We start from the raw sequence: 18,131 nt of genomic DNA on the forward strand, positions 1-18,131 counted from the left end.
CCAGGCCCAGAGGTGCCTGTAGGTAGACTCAAACCTCTAATCTTTCCTCAGCAGCTGAGCATGTTACCATTTACACCACCCAGGGACTCCAGACGCTAAGTTAATGGGCTGCTTTCCAAGCTACAAATGTTGCCATGAAGTATTAAAAAGGTTGATAAGAATGTCTCTGAAATTGTATAAAAAATATTTCTACATTAGGAGAGAAGTCAAAAGTCTCTAGCAACTCTAAAATTCTATGCCTCACCACTATGAAAACCGATAATTTTAGAAAAACAGGTAATGCTTTAGAGAAAAAATAAAACATTGTTTCTCTCCTTCCCTTTTTAGTCTGGCTTTACTTTGTCACCTAATTTTATCAGGTGTCGGCAACTGGGGGGTAGAAAGAAAGAAATTTTTAGTTCCTGTCCTGCCACTTCCGTGACTTACAGCCAACTATCTGATTGATTCACAGGTAAAATAAGGATATTCACACCACAAGGATTTATGTAAGAATTAGGTGCTTCATAAAATATTAAGTAATGTATATGACTTATCACCACCTTTGTCAGTGTAACTGTATTTAAGGATGTTTGAAAAAAGAATTCCTACAGCTTAAATAGGAGTAATGTAACAGAAGACTCTCCAAGGTAATTTTATGGACTCTATTTCCAAATTCTTAGCCTCCATAAGTATTTTTTCTCAAAACTGATCTGCCTGAGAAGATGTCTTCCTTAACACAAAGCATCCACTTTCATTTGCCTTTCTCCTGTTTTACACAAGGAAGTCTCCTCTCTCACCCATTCTGAATCTTACTATTGTGGACTGCCTCAAGGCATATAAATCTCTATAAAGCCAAGCAAAGAAAAACATCCGTGTAGGTGTTGAGAAAAATGAATGACTGAGCAAGGCAACAAATCCTTTCCCCTGTTAGGTGGTTTCCAATTCTTTGCTTTCAACAAAATTGAAAGGAACCTAATCAAGCTAAGAGCTTTAAAAATAACTTTTGGCAAGTGATGTTCTGTGTAGAAGCCTGAAAAACTGAGTGGCCCTCCTAAACAAAACTCCTTTCTTTTTATCTACTTATTGATGTGAACAATGTTTCTCAGTGCTTATGTTTATTTAAAAAAAAAAAGAAAGAAAGAAAGAAAGAAATTGACACCAAACACTGGCTTTAAGTAATTTAAGCAATAAGTAAGATTTATCCACAGACACCCGAACTAATTGGGTGAGTAGGAGACTTCAACTGTATTGTTGTTGTGATCATGGATGTTGTTCCGACTCATAGCGACCCTACTGGACAGAGTAGAATTGCCCCAATAGGGTGGCCTAGCTGTAATCTTTACAGGAGAAGAACACCAGGTCTTTTATCCCCAGGAGCGGCTGGTGGGTTCAAACTGCCCACTTTTGGTAAGCAGCCAAATGCTTAACTATTGCACCACCAGGGCTCCTTATAACCATATTGGATCCTAATAAAATCATACTTTTTATTTAATCATTTTATATAAAAGTATATGTGTTGTTTTGCTTGTTAGTAATTATGATAATTCAATCCAGAAGAATTTATCTCTTGGACCTTTTAAGTCACAGAAAAGATTAATAAATGACTTTCAAGCACAAAAACATATTAAGATAATATACTGTGGGTTAAGTGAATTAGAAATACAAATTGAGAGAAGAAAAAAAAAAAGAATATCAGTGTAAAATATCTGACTATTAAAAGGGTTTGTTGCATATTGCTTTTTAATGTCCAGGACAGATAGCAAATAACTGTAACTGTTACATCCCAGTGGATACATATAAACTTCTGATGTAACAATTTTATTATTTTTCATGTCAACACTAAAGGATGCTGGAAATTATTCTTTGTAACTATTTAAACAAAGTGGGGGACAAAAAACCTTAGATGGCAACTTAAAAATACACAAAGGAATACATAGTTAAAAACAATTTAGGAAGTATGTGAGCAAAAACGTTTAGGAGTCACTGTCTCAGACAACCTATAAAGACCTTTCCAATGCTAAGATTTTATGATTTTATTGATCCAATGAAAAATACAAGATAGCATATACTTCACTGAGATATTGTCTATTAAAAAGCCAAGCCTAAGGCTGCCAATTTACTCATTTGAAATCTACTAGTTTCTATGCTGCTTTACATATGGCATAAAAAAACAAAACCAAACCCATTGCTGTCAGGTCGATTCTTCGGACCCATAGGAATCATATAGGACAGAGTAGAACTGCCCCATAGGGTTTCCAAGGCTGTAATCTTTACGGAAGCAGACTGCCATATCTTTCTCCTGAGGAGCGGCTGGTGGGTTCGAACCACCAATCTTTTGGTTGGTAGCTGAGCGTTTAACCACTGTGCCAGCAGGGCTCCTTACAGTTGTAATACTGACCTATAAAATGTACTTATCCAGAATTAGGACTCTTTGAAAGTTTGAATAGCAGCATAAACAGCATGTACAATGGTATACATGCTACACCCAGTATAGTTGTGATATCCCTCCTCAGCTTTGTCTTTAAACGTAAGAGCAGTTAGTTCTTCACCGTCTACCTATTCCACAACCTCTAGCAATTTAGTTTCTATCTCTACAGCTCCTTTAGTAGATCCAAAACTATCTCCCAACAGCTAAATCCAATGGTGTTTGTTCTACCTCATTAATGTCTATGGAGTTGATCAGTACCTTTCTTAAATGCTTTGATCTCTTGGTCTACATGATATCCTTGGTTACATGATTCATCCTCTTCCCACCCTTAAAATACAGCCATTGTTCAAGATCTTCTCCTTAGTCTTTTCGTGATTTGCTATGTGTTTCATCCACATTTAGGATCCAAAAATCACCACACTATAAATGTTACTCCAAAAGATATGTAGTCCAAAGGAGCCCTGGTGGCATGGTGCTTAAGAGCCTGGATGCTTACCAAAAGGTTGGCAGTTCAAATCCACCAGCTGCTCCTTGGAAACCCTATGGGGCAGTTCTACTCTGTCCTACTGTGAGTTGGAATCGACCTGATGGCAACGGGTAACCTCTCACCAAACTCTGGCATCATCTTCCCAACTGTTTACTGCTCACCTCTTCTGCTGGAAACAACACTGTCCTCCCTCCCTATATCTGAACAACTCTTAGACCTCATAGGGTAAATGTATGTGTTTGTGTGTATGTAAGGTAACTTGCCTGGCACATAGCAAGTGCTATTTAAGTGGTAGTTATCACGATTATAATCTTTTAACTAGACTTTCAAGCTCCAGCTTTGTTGACTGCTATCAGTTCTATTCACTATCTCTTCAGATCCCTGTTCCTGGCTCCTCACTGCTTCCCAAATAAAATTGCAACTTCTAAGCCTAAAACCAAGGGCTCTTTCTGGCTTATACCCCAGGTTAACATAAACTGCCTAGCAAAAATGGACTACTCACCTATTTTTGTCCCAAACCAAGCCCACTCTTTAGAACACAGAGCTGTCATGTCACCCAACTCCAGGGAGCAACATTCATTGCCACATGTCAAAATCTCCCTATCCATGTTTCGTGATGCTTCATTGAGCTGTACACTTCTCCTTCCCCCTGTGCTGTTATGCTTCAAGTTTTGAAAAAAATCTCCCATATATGTAGACCTTAGTGTTGAATTTGGAATATCTTTCCAGACTTTTAATAAACATACAATTAAAAAACAACAGTAAAATAGTACCTTCTACATACTGTAGCATGTTTTACCTAACAATATATGGAAGGAATAAAGATGTAGGTAAACAAACACAAAAATAACGTACAATCATCACAAAAAAGCCTTGCTATCCATCCTTAAGTGACTCTCCAGCATGAGATATAACCCTAAATTTACAGGAATCAAAGAGCCTCAGGCCTGTGAGAGTATGTAAATAGACTATAACTAGCCTGATTCTACAGGAAAAAGAAACCACAGAAGGGGCATCCAAACCCATAAGGTTGGTAGGATGAAAATAAAAGTTTAAAAAAACAAACTTAAACAACAACGAAATAACCAGGGAACCCATTAACAAACACCAGTTAAAAGGTAACAAATTCTTAAGCCCACCTGAATGAGATCATATTCAAAACATAAAAGTAAAATGTGGTTAATAAATAGGTGACTATAAGTACCTTCAGAACTTGAAGTTGAGTCAGTCTCTGAGATTAAACTAAGAAAATGCAAGTTAATGAATAAATTTAACCACATGTAAAAGTAACCTACCCTAAGAAATGCTGTCAATAAATATGTGGTTGAGGAGACTAGGAAATACACAAATACAATCAGAGTGACCCAGCAGTTAGCCTCTGAAATGCATGATTAATGTAAAAAACAAGCTATAACTGAATCAAATATATGGAATGTAAAGTCTCCAAATTAGAAAATATTCCAATCACAAAGGTATATTTCATTTTTGGTATTGGTGGGCTTTTGTCAGATACAAATACATTATCCCTTAGGACTATCCATTTCTTTTGATCCAATCCTCAAACTCTTACTAAATCCTCACTGAATAACTCTGATCACAATTTGATCTACAAAGGCCCCTTGATTTATAGGAGGGGTGTTTTTTCTCAAAAAGATATACTTTCTACTGGAAATCCTGGCTTCAGGGAGGGCGGGGTGGGGGGGGGGATCCTTTCTACTCTACAACACCCAGCTGTCACTGCTCAGCCACCATATATCACTGGTATGGCATTTATGGCATACAATCTCTGTATATTACTGTGTTAAATCTCCGCTAGACTAAGTTCCTTTAGATCAAAAAGACAACAAAAAATATTTATTGTGATCTAGGCATTGGTAATACATTACCAAACAAAAAGGCAAAATCTAAGCCCCTATGGAGTTACATTCTGATCTGGGGAGATACAAAAATATAATTTTCATTTTACTTAAATCCACAGTCAATGCTTATGGGAGCAGCAGTCAAGAAATCAAATGACGTATTGCATTGCGCAAATCTGCAAAATACCTCTTTAAAGGGTTAAAGAGCAAATATGTCACTTTGAGGACTAAGGTGTGTCTGACCTAAGCCATGGTGTTTTCAATCATCTTGTATGCATGTGAAAGCTGGACAATGAATAAGGAAGACCAAAGAAGAATCGATGCCTTTGAATTATGGTGTTGGAGAAGAATACTGAATATACCATGAACAAATCTGTCTTGGAAGAAGTACAGCCAGAATGCATAGAAGCAAGGATGGCAACACTTCATCTCCTGTACTTTGGACATGTTATCAGGAGGGACCGGTCCCTGAAAGACATTATACTTGGTAAAGTAGGGGGTCAGCAAAAAAGAGGAAGACTCTCAATGAGATGGATTGACACAGTGGCTACAAGAATGGGCTCAATCAAGCACAACGATTCTGAGGATGGTGCAGGAACAGACACTGTTTCGTCCTATTGCACACAGGGTCGCTATGAGTCAGAACTGATTTGACAGCACCTAACAACAACAACAAAAATATAATAAATTAGAAAATTATAGAATATGTTAGAAGGTGATAAGTAGTAGGAGAGCATAAAACAAAGTAAAGGGTATTAAGAATGTCAAGAGGAGTGGTTTCTAATTTTAAGTAGGGTGCTTAGGGTAAGCATCATTGAAAAGATGAAATTTTACCAAAGACTTGAAGGAGCCAGATTCCTTGATTTGAATCTCAGGTCTACCACTTACTATACAGGTGGTTTTAGGCAACTTATTTAAGTCTCTGTGACTCAATTTTCTCATCTGTAAAACAAGGATAATCATATCTCATAAGGTTATGGAGACTGAGTATTTGTAAAGTTCTTGGAACACAGTAAACACTATCAAGTTCTGAGTGTTTTTGTTGTTTTTTAATTAAAAAAAATATATATATATATATAAGTATATATATATACATATAAATGCCGTAAAAGGAGGTAAAGAAACCAGCCAGGCAGATTTCCAGGGGGAGAGTATTCCAGGCAAAGGGAATAGCAAGTGCAAAGGCCCTGGTATTCAAAGAGCTAGGCCAGTGTGGCTAGAGCAGAGTAGGTTTTGCAAAAGGAAGAATAAAAAAGGATGTCATGAGAGAGATAAAGGGAAGGAGGGCAAGGGGCACAGACAAGTTTTTAAATTGTTACTCTCAGGGGGCCACAGAGAAGTGATCGAATATTTTGACTTTTTAAACGGATCACTGTGAGCTGCACTGAGAACTGATTCTTAGAGCAGGATATATATGCATACAGAGATCGGGCAGATTATCCAATAAGCAAGGTAAGCGTGGGTTTGTGCTTACTTACTAAATCTGTAGTGAGCAATTTCACATGGGTTTCACCACACCACATCAAAGTGAAACCCATGTGAAATTGTACACTACAAATTACTAAGCACAAGTCCTTGCTTACTGGATAATTTGCTCCTGATAGAGATACACACACATATACATACATACACACCAGGGAGGCCAGTCAAAAATCTACTTTAATAATCCAGGCAAGAGATAATGGCTTGAACCAGCATAGCAAGAAAGGAGGACTTGAGAAGTGGTCAGATTCTCCCACCAGCAGCTCTGTGGGAGAAAACACCTGGTGATCTGCTCCTGTAAACATTAAGCCTAGGAAATCCTATAAGGCAGTTCTACTCTGTCCTTCTAGGGTTGCTATGAGTTGGAATCAACAAGGCAGCACACAACAACCCATGTGGTGGGTATCACCGCCATTTAACAAGTGTAAAAAACTGCTGATTACCGGTAAACTGGGATTCAAAACTCAGTTATCTGAAGAGCCTATATACTTAACCAGTGTTCAGCACATCATTGTAATTACAAGATCTAGCATTATCCTAAACACAGTAAGTAGTCCATAAATAACTTGTTGAAATAATCAGCTTTTCTGAAAACAGGTTAACAAGTCAAGGGAATAAGTGTTTGGTTTTCCCAGATGTCTGCCAACTCCTGCACTTGTGATTGAGAAACAAATCCTCAAAGTCAGGAAATTATGTCTTTTCCATTAAGAATCAAAGTAGCAGGGTTAAGGGACTACAAAGTTTCTCTTTTAACTCAAACCTCTCAGTAGAGAAGCAACCAGTATAAAGCATCCACAAAAGATACTGACAACTAATTTCATGTAGCCATCACTCCCTGAACTAAAAAAGACGACTATGCTTTGTCACTTTTTCCCACCATATATACCTTCCCTTGACCTCTCACTGACTTCGAGTTCCTAGCCCTCCCTCTGGTCCTGCTTGCCCTAACTCCAGCAGAACTAGCCTACCCCCTGCTGTGCTAACTTTCACCAATGCTGCTTTCTTAACCTTGCTAACCTTTCGCTGACGGTGTCCCCTCCACCTCTGCCTCTTTCAGCAGCTGGGAGGGGGTGGGGAAAGGGACTCTTCCTCACCCTTAACTCTGCCAGTTAAAAATCCTGTCTGTCCTTCAGTCCTAGAAAGCGGAGCACTGCTTTCAGGAGGACCTCACTGCTCCACCTACTTGCACACTTCCCCTATAGACACTGTTTGTAACTGCAGCACGATAGATAGAAAGGAAAAGATTTTGGAGGCAGGGAATCTGGGTTCCAATTTTAGATCTACCACTTACTGGTTACCTTTGAGTCCGTATCTGCCTCGGTAAAATAGATACCATAACTGTCTATTCTCCTAGGGTTGTTACCTGGCTTAACTATAGAGAGCGTACAGGAAACGTTGATCTCCATCTCTCCACATTACGCAACCGGGTATTATTCACGGAGCTCTGATTACCGAACCCGGCTGGATCGTAAATGGAGGTCAGGGAACCTGAATTACAATCTTTCTATCCACGCAGCCCCTAAAACGTTTATGATGCATACAGTAAGCAGCGAGTTGGGAGCCCTGGTGGCGCAATGGTTAAGCGCTCGGCTGCTAACGGAAAGGTCGGGGTTCAAACCTACTTGTGGCTCTGCGGGAGAAAGACCTGGCGATCTGCTCCCGCAAAGATCACAGCCTAGAAAACCCTGTGGGGCAGTTCTACTCTGTCCTATAGGGTCGCCATGAGTCGCAGCCCACTCTAGTGCACACAACAACAGTAAACGTGTGTTGTTTTCAACTGACTGACGCAAACCTAGGGCAAGAGCCCGAGCGACTGGGGAGCAGACGTGAAGGAAGCGGCCCAAATAACCAAGGATCGGTCCCCAACTACACTTCAGCTCCGGCGGGCGTCGGTTTCCTCTTCCGTAAAAGGAGGTGGGAAAGAACTGCTTAGCCCTCTTCCAGCCAGCTCAATCTCTTGGACCTGACCCACGCCCCTTAGGGCTCCGATCATAAGTAGCCTTTTATTTTACTTTTCTTGGAACACACTCCTTCCCTCCCTCCGCCCCCCAACTGTCACCCGTTCTGCGCCGCCGCCTATCACTTAGGCCCCATCCGGTGCGGGGCTGCAGGCAGTCCCCAAAGGCACTGCCTGAGGGGCCCGCCCCAGGCCGGTACTCACGCCCGCGGCTGTCGCGGTGACGGCGGATTTCTCAGCGGCGCCGGCCGAGCGCAGCCGCCTCCGACCGATCTGCTCCAGACTGAGGAACTCGCTGGACAGGTCCAGAGGGTCCCTGGCCGAGGCTGCGGAGTGGCTGTGCAGCTCCAAGCTGCTGCGGAGGACCACCATCTTCTCTGCCTCTTCTCCGGACGACCGAGACAGGAGACGGGCCCACGATCAAGCGGCAGCTGCTCCGGCTCTTCCGCGCTCCGAATTCTGGCGCCACAAGCTCCGCGCCAGCAGCCGCGGCGCGCTCGCCCGAAATCCCTCCGCCGCCTGGCCCGCCCACGCCGCCACCCTAGCCTAGAATCGCGGTCTCGCCAGGGACACCCACCCTTTTCTTTCTTCCAGTATATAGAACGAAGGGGGCCTGGCCGAAGTTGAAGGGAACATGCACCGACGGTATCGAGGACTTTAGCCGACAGTGGAGGGAGAACGCTGACCTCTTTTTCTTATATAGTCCCGGCTTGCTGAACTCGGCGGAGGGAGACGGCGAGGAGCGGTGCGAAGTCCGTTTGGAATTTTGGCGCGTGGACGTCGGGGGAAGGGAGGTTTCTGCCCGCTCTGATTGGCTGGAGCGGGCCTCGCGTCTCCTCCCCGCCCCTCCCCACACCTGGCTGCTTATTCCCGCCAACTAGAATTCAAATGCAAAATGCGGAGTCCTTGACTGGGGAGAAAAAGCTCTTGGTGTTTGACAGGTTTTGACTTACAGCCACAACAGCTTTTTACTGATGGCTTAACAAAACAAGTTAGTTACCAAAAAAAAAAAAAAGAAAGAAAACAGGACCGAGCTAAAAGCTACCCAGTAGAGTGCGATAGCTAAGAACACAGGCTTTGTACCCAGCTCTGCCATATCCCACTTATATGATCTGGAGCAAAGTACTTCACCTCTCTGGGACTTAATGTCCTCATCTAGAAAATAACTATAATAATAATACCTAAGATTCTAAACTACTATTATTATTACACCTTAGAACCATGCCTGAACATAGTAAATGCTCGATAAATGTTGACTACTATTGTGCTGAGAGCCCTGGTGGCGTAGTGGTTGAGAGCTTCAGATGCTAACCAAAAGGTGGGCAATTCAAATCCACCAGCCACTCCTTGCAAACCCTATGGGGCAGTTCTGCTTCTGTCCTATAGGGTCGCTATGAGTCGGATGGCAACAAGTTTACTATTGTGTTGTTGTTAGGTGCGGTGGAGTTGATTTTCAAGTCATAGCAACCTAATATGACAGTGTATAAATGCCCCATAGGGTTTCCTATTCTAGGCTGTAATCTTTACAGAAAGGAGCCCTGGTGGTGCAGTGGTTAAAGCACTCAGCTGCTAACCAAAATTTGGAGGTTTGAACTCAACAGCTGCTCCAAAGGAAAAAGATGTGGCAGTCTGCTTCCATAAAGATTTACAGCCTTGGAAACCCTGTGGGGGTCCTATGAGTCAGAACAGACTCCATGGCAGGCGTAATCTCTACTGAAGCAGATTGCCAGGTCTTTCTCCTGTGGAGCTACTGGGTGGGTTTGAAATGCCCATCTTCCAGTTAGCAGCTGAGCTCTTAATGTTCCACCACCAGGCCTCCTTTTGCTACTATTACAGAATGAAAATTGTTCCGCTAACATTGCAGCAGTTGCTGACTACTTTGAAACTGAAAACATGCTGAATGATCAGAATGTGAGAAGAGTCCTAGTGAAACAGAAACAAAAACTATTTATTGATTTGAATAACTGCATTTCACTAATTTAACATTTATTAAATATTGAGCATCTATTATGTAATGAGCACTGTTCTAAGCACTGGGGATGCATCAGTGAACAACAACAACAAAAAGAACAAAAATGACCTCATGGAACTTATAGAGGATGGAGAAAGAACCATAAACAAAATAAATGATATGTTTGTTAAAAGGTAGTAAATGGGCTTAGAGAACAGAGAGAGAGAGTGGTGTAAGCAGTGGCATGCTCCCATCTCCTGACAGCCAAACCAAAACAAACAAACAAAAAAAACCAAGCAGAAATTGATAGAATAAATGGTCTCAGAACTCTGGAAACCAGTCAAAGGGTTACAGCATATAGAAAACACTGAATCAAGAAAACGGCAACATATAAATGATAGGAAAGGATTGGTTCTACACATATCCATGCCTCATTCCCTTTCCGGTGCACTGTAATCATCTAAGGGTTGCTACAGCAGACAGTGCACCCAGGCAGGGACCTGTTGTTGGAGTGTACTTCAGGCTTCAACAATTAAAATAATAACAACAAAAGAAAAGCAAACCATAGGGGAGGGGAAGAAGCTGATTTCCAGAGTTACCACAGTATAATAGTTTAATGTCCTGGTTTCAACAAAAAATAAGAAGGCAAATGAAGAAATAGTAAGGGATGGTCCATGCAAAAGACTAAAATAAAGTGGCAGAAACTGTCCCTGAGGAAGGACGTATAAGACTTACTAGACGAAGACATTAAAACACCTGTACTAAATATGCTCAAAGAGCAAAATGAAAACATGGGCAAAGAACTAAAGGAAATCAGGGAAAAAATACAGAGACAAATGAGAATTTTAATAAAGACTCAAACAAATACTGGAGCTGAAAAGTACAATAATAGAAATGAAAAATTCACCAAAGGAACTCAACAGCAGATTTGAACTGGCAGAAGAAATAATCAACAAACTGGAAGATAGGGCAATTGAGATTATTGAGTCTGAGGAATAAAAAGAGTGAAGAAAAGTGAACAGAGCCTAAGGGAATTGTGGGGCATCATCAAGTGGACCAGTATACACATTATGGAAGTCCCAGACAGGGCCTTGAATGAATTCATTCCCGTTCGAACCCCTGTTGAGAACTTGCATTTCCACCGCAGATATACTCAATCAGAATCTACATTTTAACAAGATCCCCAGGTATATATAAGAATCACCTGAAGATCTTGTTAAACTGTAAATTCTGATTCAGTATATTTGGGGTGGAAATGCAAGTTCTCAGTTGGGGTTCAGAGTGGAATGAACTGGTTCGAAGCCCTGGTCCCAGAAGAAGATGAGAGGGAAAGGGGCAGAAAGAATATTTGAAGAAATAATGGCTGAAAAATTCACAAATTTTGTGAAAGATATGAATCTACACATCCAAGAAGCTCAATAAACTCCAAATAGGATAAACCCAAAGAGAACCACACTGAGACACATTATTTTTGAGAAACTGCCAAACAGTATTCCACAGCAGCTGTGCTATTTTGCATTCCCACCAGTAATGGATGAGGGTTCCGATTTCTCCACATTCTTCCTCCTGCCAACACTTGTTATTTTCCATTAAAAAAAAAAAAATTGTAACCATTCTAGCGAGGGTGAGGTTGTATCTCATCATAGCTTTCATTTGCACCCTCCTAATGTCGAATGGCAGTCCTGGTGGCACAGTGGTAAAGAGCTCAGCTGCTAACCAAAAGGTTGGCAGTTCGAATCCACCAGCCGCTTCTTGGAAACCCTAAGTCCTATAGGGTCGCTATGAGTCAGAATCGACTTGACAGCAATGTTTTGTTCTTTTTTTAAAAAAAAAAGTCAAATGACATTAAGCAACTTTTCATGTGCTTTTGGTCATTTGTATATCCTCTCTGTGAAATGTCTGTTCAAGTCCTTTGCTCATTTTTTGGTCTGGTTGTTTGCCTTTTTGTTGTTTGGGTTTGAAGATTTTTAACCTATTGAAGGCAACTGAGTTCTTTCTTACTATCACTGTGTCTATCTTTGCCTTTAATTTCCTTTTTATTTACAGCTTGAAGATCGTTTTCTTTGATAGAGAAAATACAAGCAAAATAGGCACTGGGTATTTTTGCTTTCTTTCAGTTGTCTGATTACATTATACCATATGGCCTCAAGCAATAGGATTATGTCTTCCTTTTTCTTCGAGTTTTTTAATATTGACCGTTAAAAATAAACTCCCCAAAACTGAAAAATGAAATCCCCTCTTGTTATTAAACCTCAGTGTATTGTGTGCTGTAAACTTTCTGAATCTCCCTTTATATGTCTTTGGCCCTCTCTTATGCTTTACTTTTTTATGTGTTCCTCCTTCAAACTCCTGCCCTTTAATATTCCTAATTTCACTGGGTAACTCCCTGCCCAGTCAGTTATACTGGATTCTTTGAACATATCTCTTATGTCTTCCTCATCCAGATCATTGGTTCTAAATACCTCTTATCCTCTGAAACTGTATACCTTTTTATTGACTCTGTTATAGTATTATACCTATTTTTTCTATGATCGAATTGTTTTCAATTTCAGAAGCAATCCCTGAGAGAAAGTTTAGAAAACACAGAAAGCGTAACAAAGGAAACAAATTATGGCAGAAACTGTTGACTATCCCTGAATATTCATTCTCCCCTTCTTCCTTGAGACACTCAAATGTTTGCTGGGCTACCCAGAATGATCTAGGTTTCCTAACCTCCCTTGCACCGGGGTGCAACCACGTGACTATCTTTTGGTCAGGGAAACATAAACAGAAGTGATGTGTGCAACTTGCAGATTTTGTTTTTAAACTTTCCTCTATCCCCTTTTTCTCATTTATTGACCAGAATGCAAACACAACAGATATGGTGGCTAGCTATCTTCAACCATGTGGACCAGGACAACACTCTAGGTATCCCAAACAAAATAGCAGGAGTGTGGGTAACAGACACTGTAGAGATATCATATCAACTTTGGACTGTATATGCTCAGGCTGTTACATGAGAAATATATTCGTATCTCACTTAAACCACTACCTTTTTTACTTTCTTTTTTTTACAACAGCCTCACCTGTATCCTAATAATTCATTAATCCAACAAGGATTTATGCCAGTCACAGTGCTTACACTCTGCTCACAGAGATATAATAATAATAAACTGCAAAGCTATGCAGTTGTGTACTACATAGGTTAACTATGTTATTCCAGGTACTATACTAAGTGTTTTGCACAGATTAGTTCATTTAATCCTCATTAAAGCACCCATTGGAGCTCCTGGGTGATGCAAATGGTTAATGTGCTAGACTACTAACCAAAAGTTTGGAGGTTCAAGTCCACCCAGAGGCATCTGGGAAGAAAAAGCCTAGTGATCTACTTCTGAAAAATTAGCCATTGAAAACCCTATGGAGCACAGTTCTACTCTGACACACATGGGGTCACCATGAGCCGGAATCAACTCAACAGCAACTGATTTTTTACAGCACCCATTAGGTAGGCACTCTGCTATTATTACCCTCATTTTACCAAGAAACCTTTCTGATACACAGAAAGGTTGGTGACTAGTCCAAGGTCATACAGGATGCTAAGTAGCAGAGATAGGATTTGAACCCATATCTTTCTGTCTCTGGAGCCGTTATTTATTCTACCTCCCAAGATAGGACCTATGCCCTGGAAGAGCTCATGGTACAAGCAGAGACAGATAGGTTGAGTTCTTTAGCACGATAAAACTGTTAAAGAGATAGGAATAAAAAGTTGTGGAAAAAAACGGAAAAAAAGCTGTGGAGGGTTGGAAGGCAACAATTAACTCTCCTTGGGAAAAGCTGCAAACAAGGAAAGTGCAAGATCTCATGAAACAGAGGGTATATACATCTTGTGCAAAGGCTTGGTGTGTTGGGGACAGTTGGATATTCAGTGACAAGACTAGAAGGGCTATTAGAGGTAGTGAAGCGAGATTATACTGAAAATAATGATTGCTAACATTTACTGTTATGTGCTAGCAACTATTCTAAGTGCTTTATATACATTAATGCAATTAATCCTCATATCAACCCGGTGAATTAGGTATTATTATCTCAGTTCTACAGATGAAGAAACTGAGGCACAAAGGAGTTAAGTAACTTTGCCAAAAATCATATAACTAGTAAGTGGTGAAGCCCTGATGGCACAGTGGTTAAGAGCTTGGCTGTTAACCAAAAGACTGGCAGTTTGAATCCATCAGCTGCTCCTTGGAAATCCTATGGGGGCAGTTCTGCCCTGTCCTATAGGGTCGCTATGAGTTGGAATTGACCCGATGGCAGTGGGTTTGGTTAGTGGAAGAGTCAGGATTTGGACCTAAGCATTCTGGCTCCAAGGCCCATGCTCTTTAGGATTGAAATAATCTGGGTCCAATCAGGAGACAGAAACCACACGGTAGGTTCCAAAAACCCACTGCCATTGAGACGATTCCGACTCATAGCGACACTATAGTACTGAGTAGAACTACCCCATAGGGTTTCCAAGGAGCAGCTGGTGGATTCAAACTGCCAAACAAGGCAAATTTCATATAAAAATTATTAACTATGATAATAGATTAATTATAAGGTATAAGAAAACTTTATAGGGTACCCAGGGCTGCGGGAGAGAATACAAAGAAGGACAAACTTGAAAGGGTTCAGACCCTTTTGGAGAGGGTGTGGTTCAGCTACCAGATAGCAGAGTTCACTAGATTAGCCAGGGCAGAGCTGGAGTCTGGAGTTGCTTGGGCAAGCAATAGGCCATCCTCTGGCGTGAAGGCAGGGGAACCATCAGAAGCCAGTGGTGTGGGTGTGCAGTGGCACTCCAGGCACCAGCAGGGGCAGAAGACCTCTCGAGTGCCCGCGGGGAGGTCAGGTTGGGGAGGCTTGCAGAAAGAATGACTGTTCAGTGTGTGACCCTGTGGACCAAAGGTGAATGTGTATAGGCCATGAAAAACTTGCTGAGGGAGTCTGGTCAGGAAGCTGTCTGCAGGACTCAAGGGCTGTGGTTTCTGTGTTGAGAGAGCTGCAGAAAGGTTATTGCTAGGCTAAGGCTGCAAGGTCGCAAAGGACCGAGTTCTGGGTCTGTGGCTTTGGCAGGTTCCACTGGATGTTCTCATGCTCACATCACTGACATCCGGCCCCCACCAGAAATTACAGAAAGCCTCATACTCCTCCAGTGTCCCTCCAGCACCCTTTACTGGGAAAGCTTAACGTCATGCTCAGTTTAAAGGAGAAATGCTTAAAGGAATTCCATTATGTATCATAGAGTGCACAGTAAACCACCACTCATCTGTCAGTTTGTTGTACTGTGGTACCTTGCTTGTTGCTGTGATGCTAGAGGGATCGGTCCCTGAAGAAGGACATCAAGCTTGGTAAAATACAGGGTCAGAGAAGAAGAGGACGACCTTCAACAAGATGGATTGACACAGTGGCTGCAACGATGGGCTCAAGTATAGCAATGATTGTGAGGATGGCACAGGACCGGGGAGTGTTTCGTTCTGTTGTGCATAGGGTCGCTATGAGCTGGAACCAACTCGACGGCACCTAACAACAACATGCCACCAGTATTTCAAATGCTAGCAGGGTCACCCATGGTGGACAGATTTCAGCGGAACTTCCAGACTAAGGCAGACTAGAAAGAAGGACCTGGCGGTCTACTTCTGAAAAAATTGTCCAGTGAAAATCTCATGGCTAGCAACGGAACATTGTCTGATATAGTGCCGGAAAAGATGAGACCTTCAGGTCAGAAGGCACTCTTTAAAACACGCTTAAGGAAGAGCTGCCTCCTCAAAGTAGAGTCGACCTTAATGACACAGATGCAGTCAAGCTTTCAGGACCTTCGTTTGCTGATGTGGCATGATTCAAAATGAGAAGAAACAGCTGCAAACATCCATTAATGTAAGAAGTATAAATCTAGCAAAATTAGAAGCCATCAAAAACGAAACATTTGAAGATCGATATCCTAGGCATTAGAGAACTAAAATGGACTGATATTGGCCATTTTGAATCAGACAATCATATGGTCTACTATGCTAGGAATGAAAAATTGAAGAGGAACAGCCTCACATTCATCATCAAAAAGAACATATCAAGATCTGTCCTGAAGCACAACACTGTCAGTGATAGGATAATATCCATATGCTTACAAGGAAGACCAGTTAATATGACTATTAGTCGAATTTACGCATCAACCACTAACGCCAAAGATGAAGAAATTAAAGATTTTTACCACCCTCTGCAGTCTGAAATTGATCAAACATGCAATCAATATGCATTGATAATTACTGGTGATTGGAATGCTGAAGTTGGAAACAAAGAAGAAGGATCAATAGTTAGAAAATATGGCCTTGATGATAGAAACGATGCCAGAGATTGCATGACAGAATTTTGCAAGACCAACAACTTATTCATTGCAAATACTGTACCTTTTTTTCAACAACATAAATGGCGACTATACACGTGGACCTTGCCAGGTGGAATACACAGGAATCAAATTGACTACATCTGTGGAAAGAGATGATGGAAAAGCTCCATATCATCGGTCAGAACAAGGCCATGGGCTGACTGCAGAACAGACCATCAATTGCTCATATGCAAGTTAACGCTGAAGCTGAAGAAAATTAAAACAAGTCCAATATAGCTTTTGAACATAGAGTAGTTAAAGCCAAAGGAAGAGATGATGAAGTAAAAGAGCTGAACAGAAGATTTCAAAGGGTGGCTCTAGAAGACAAATTAAAGTACTACAATGAAATATGCAAAGACCTTGAGTTAGAAAATCAAGAGGGAAGAACATGCTCAGCGCATCTCAAGCTGAAAGAACTGAAGAAAAATTTCAAGCCTTGAGTTGCAAAATTGAAGGATTCTAAAGGCAAAAAATTGAATGACACAGGAAGCATCAAGCGAAATGGAAAGAATACACAGCATCACTGTAACAAAAAGAATTGGTCAAAACTCAACCATTTCAGGAAGTAGCATATGATCAAGAACCAATGGTACTGAAGGAAGAAGTCCAAGCTGCACTGAAGGCATTGCTGAAGAACAAGGCTGCAGGAGTTGAACGAATACTGATTGAGATGTTTCAACAAATGGATGCATTGCTGGAAGTGCTCACTTGTCCATGCCAAAAAGTTTGGAAGACAGCTATCTGGCCAACTGACTGGAAGAGATTCATACTCATGCCCATTCTAAAGAAAGGCGATCCAACAGAATGTGGAAATTATCAAACAATATCATTAATATCACATGCAAGTAAAATTATGCTGAAGATAATCCAAAACGGTTGCAGAAGTATATTGACAGAGAACTGCCTGAAGTTCAAGCCAGATTCAGAAGAGGACGTGGAATGAGGGATATTGTTGCTGACGTCAGATGGATCTTGGCTGAAAGCAGAGAATGTCAGAAAGTTGTTTACCGGTGTTTTATTGACTATGCAAAGGCATTCAACTGTGTGGATCATAACAAATTGTGGATAACATTGAGAAGAATGGGAATTCCAGAACATTTAATTGTGTTGTGAGGAATAGACCAAGAGGCCGTCATTTAACAGAACAAGGGGATACTGCGTGGTTTAAAATCAGGAAAAGTGTGTGTCAGGGTTGTATCCTTTCACCATATTTATTCATTCTGTATGCTAAGCAAATAATCCGAGAAACCAGACTAAAAGAAAAAGAATATGGCATCAGGATTGGAGGAAGACTCATTAACAACCTGCTATATGCAGATGGGAAACCCTAGTGGCATAGTGGTTAAGAGTTCAGCTGCTAACGCAGAGATCGGCAGTTCATATCACCGGGTGCTCCTCAAAAACCCTATGGGGCAGTTCTACTCTGTCCTACAGTGTCACTATGAGTCGGAATCGACTTGACAGCAATGGGTTTGGTTTTTTTTTTTTTAATACACAGATGACACAACTTTGCTTGCTGACAGTGAAGAGGACTTGAACCACTTACTAATGAAGATCAAAGACTACATCCTTCAGTATGGATTACATCTCAAGATAA

At 41.2% G+C, this 18,131-nt stretch overlaps 2 protein-coding genes across 3 annotated transcripts in view; one reads left to right on the plus strand and one right to left on the minus strand.

Annotated features, from left to right (window-relative positions):
- ATAD2 (ATPase family AAA domain containing 2) overlaps positions 1–8,706 on the minus strand; it is a 50,242-nt gene extending 41,536 nt beyond the window's left edge. For both annotated transcript variants that reach the window (XM_004372985.3, XM_023728179.1), the window contains exon 1: positions 8,397–8,706. In XM_004372985.3, the coding sequence (XP_004373042.1) occupies positions 8,397–8,564 (168 nt within the window). In that variant the 5' untranslated portion in view covers positions 8,565–8,706. The remainder of the gene's footprint in view (positions 1–8,396) is intronic.
- A 120-nt stretch (positions 8,707–8,826) lies between these two features.
- The window catches only part of NTAQ1 (N-terminal glutamine amidase 1), a 37,054-nt gene continuing 27,749 nt past the window's right edge, over positions 8,827–18,131 (plus strand). Inside the window, exon 1 of the mRNA XM_004373030.2 lies at positions 8,827–8,837. Within this exon, the coding sequence (XP_004373087.1) occupies positions 8,827–8,837 (11 nt within the window). The remainder of the gene's footprint in view (positions 8,838–18,131) is intronic.

The sequence above is a fragment of the Trichechus manatus genome, unplaced genomic scaffold (assembly GCF_000243295.1).
Source record: "Trichechus manatus latirostris isolate Lorelei unplaced genomic scaffold, TriManLat1.0 scaffold00022, whole genome shotgun sequence".
Taxonomy (NCBI): domain Eukaryota; kingdom Metazoa; phylum Chordata; class Mammalia; order Sirenia; family Trichechidae; genus Trichechus; species Trichechus manatus.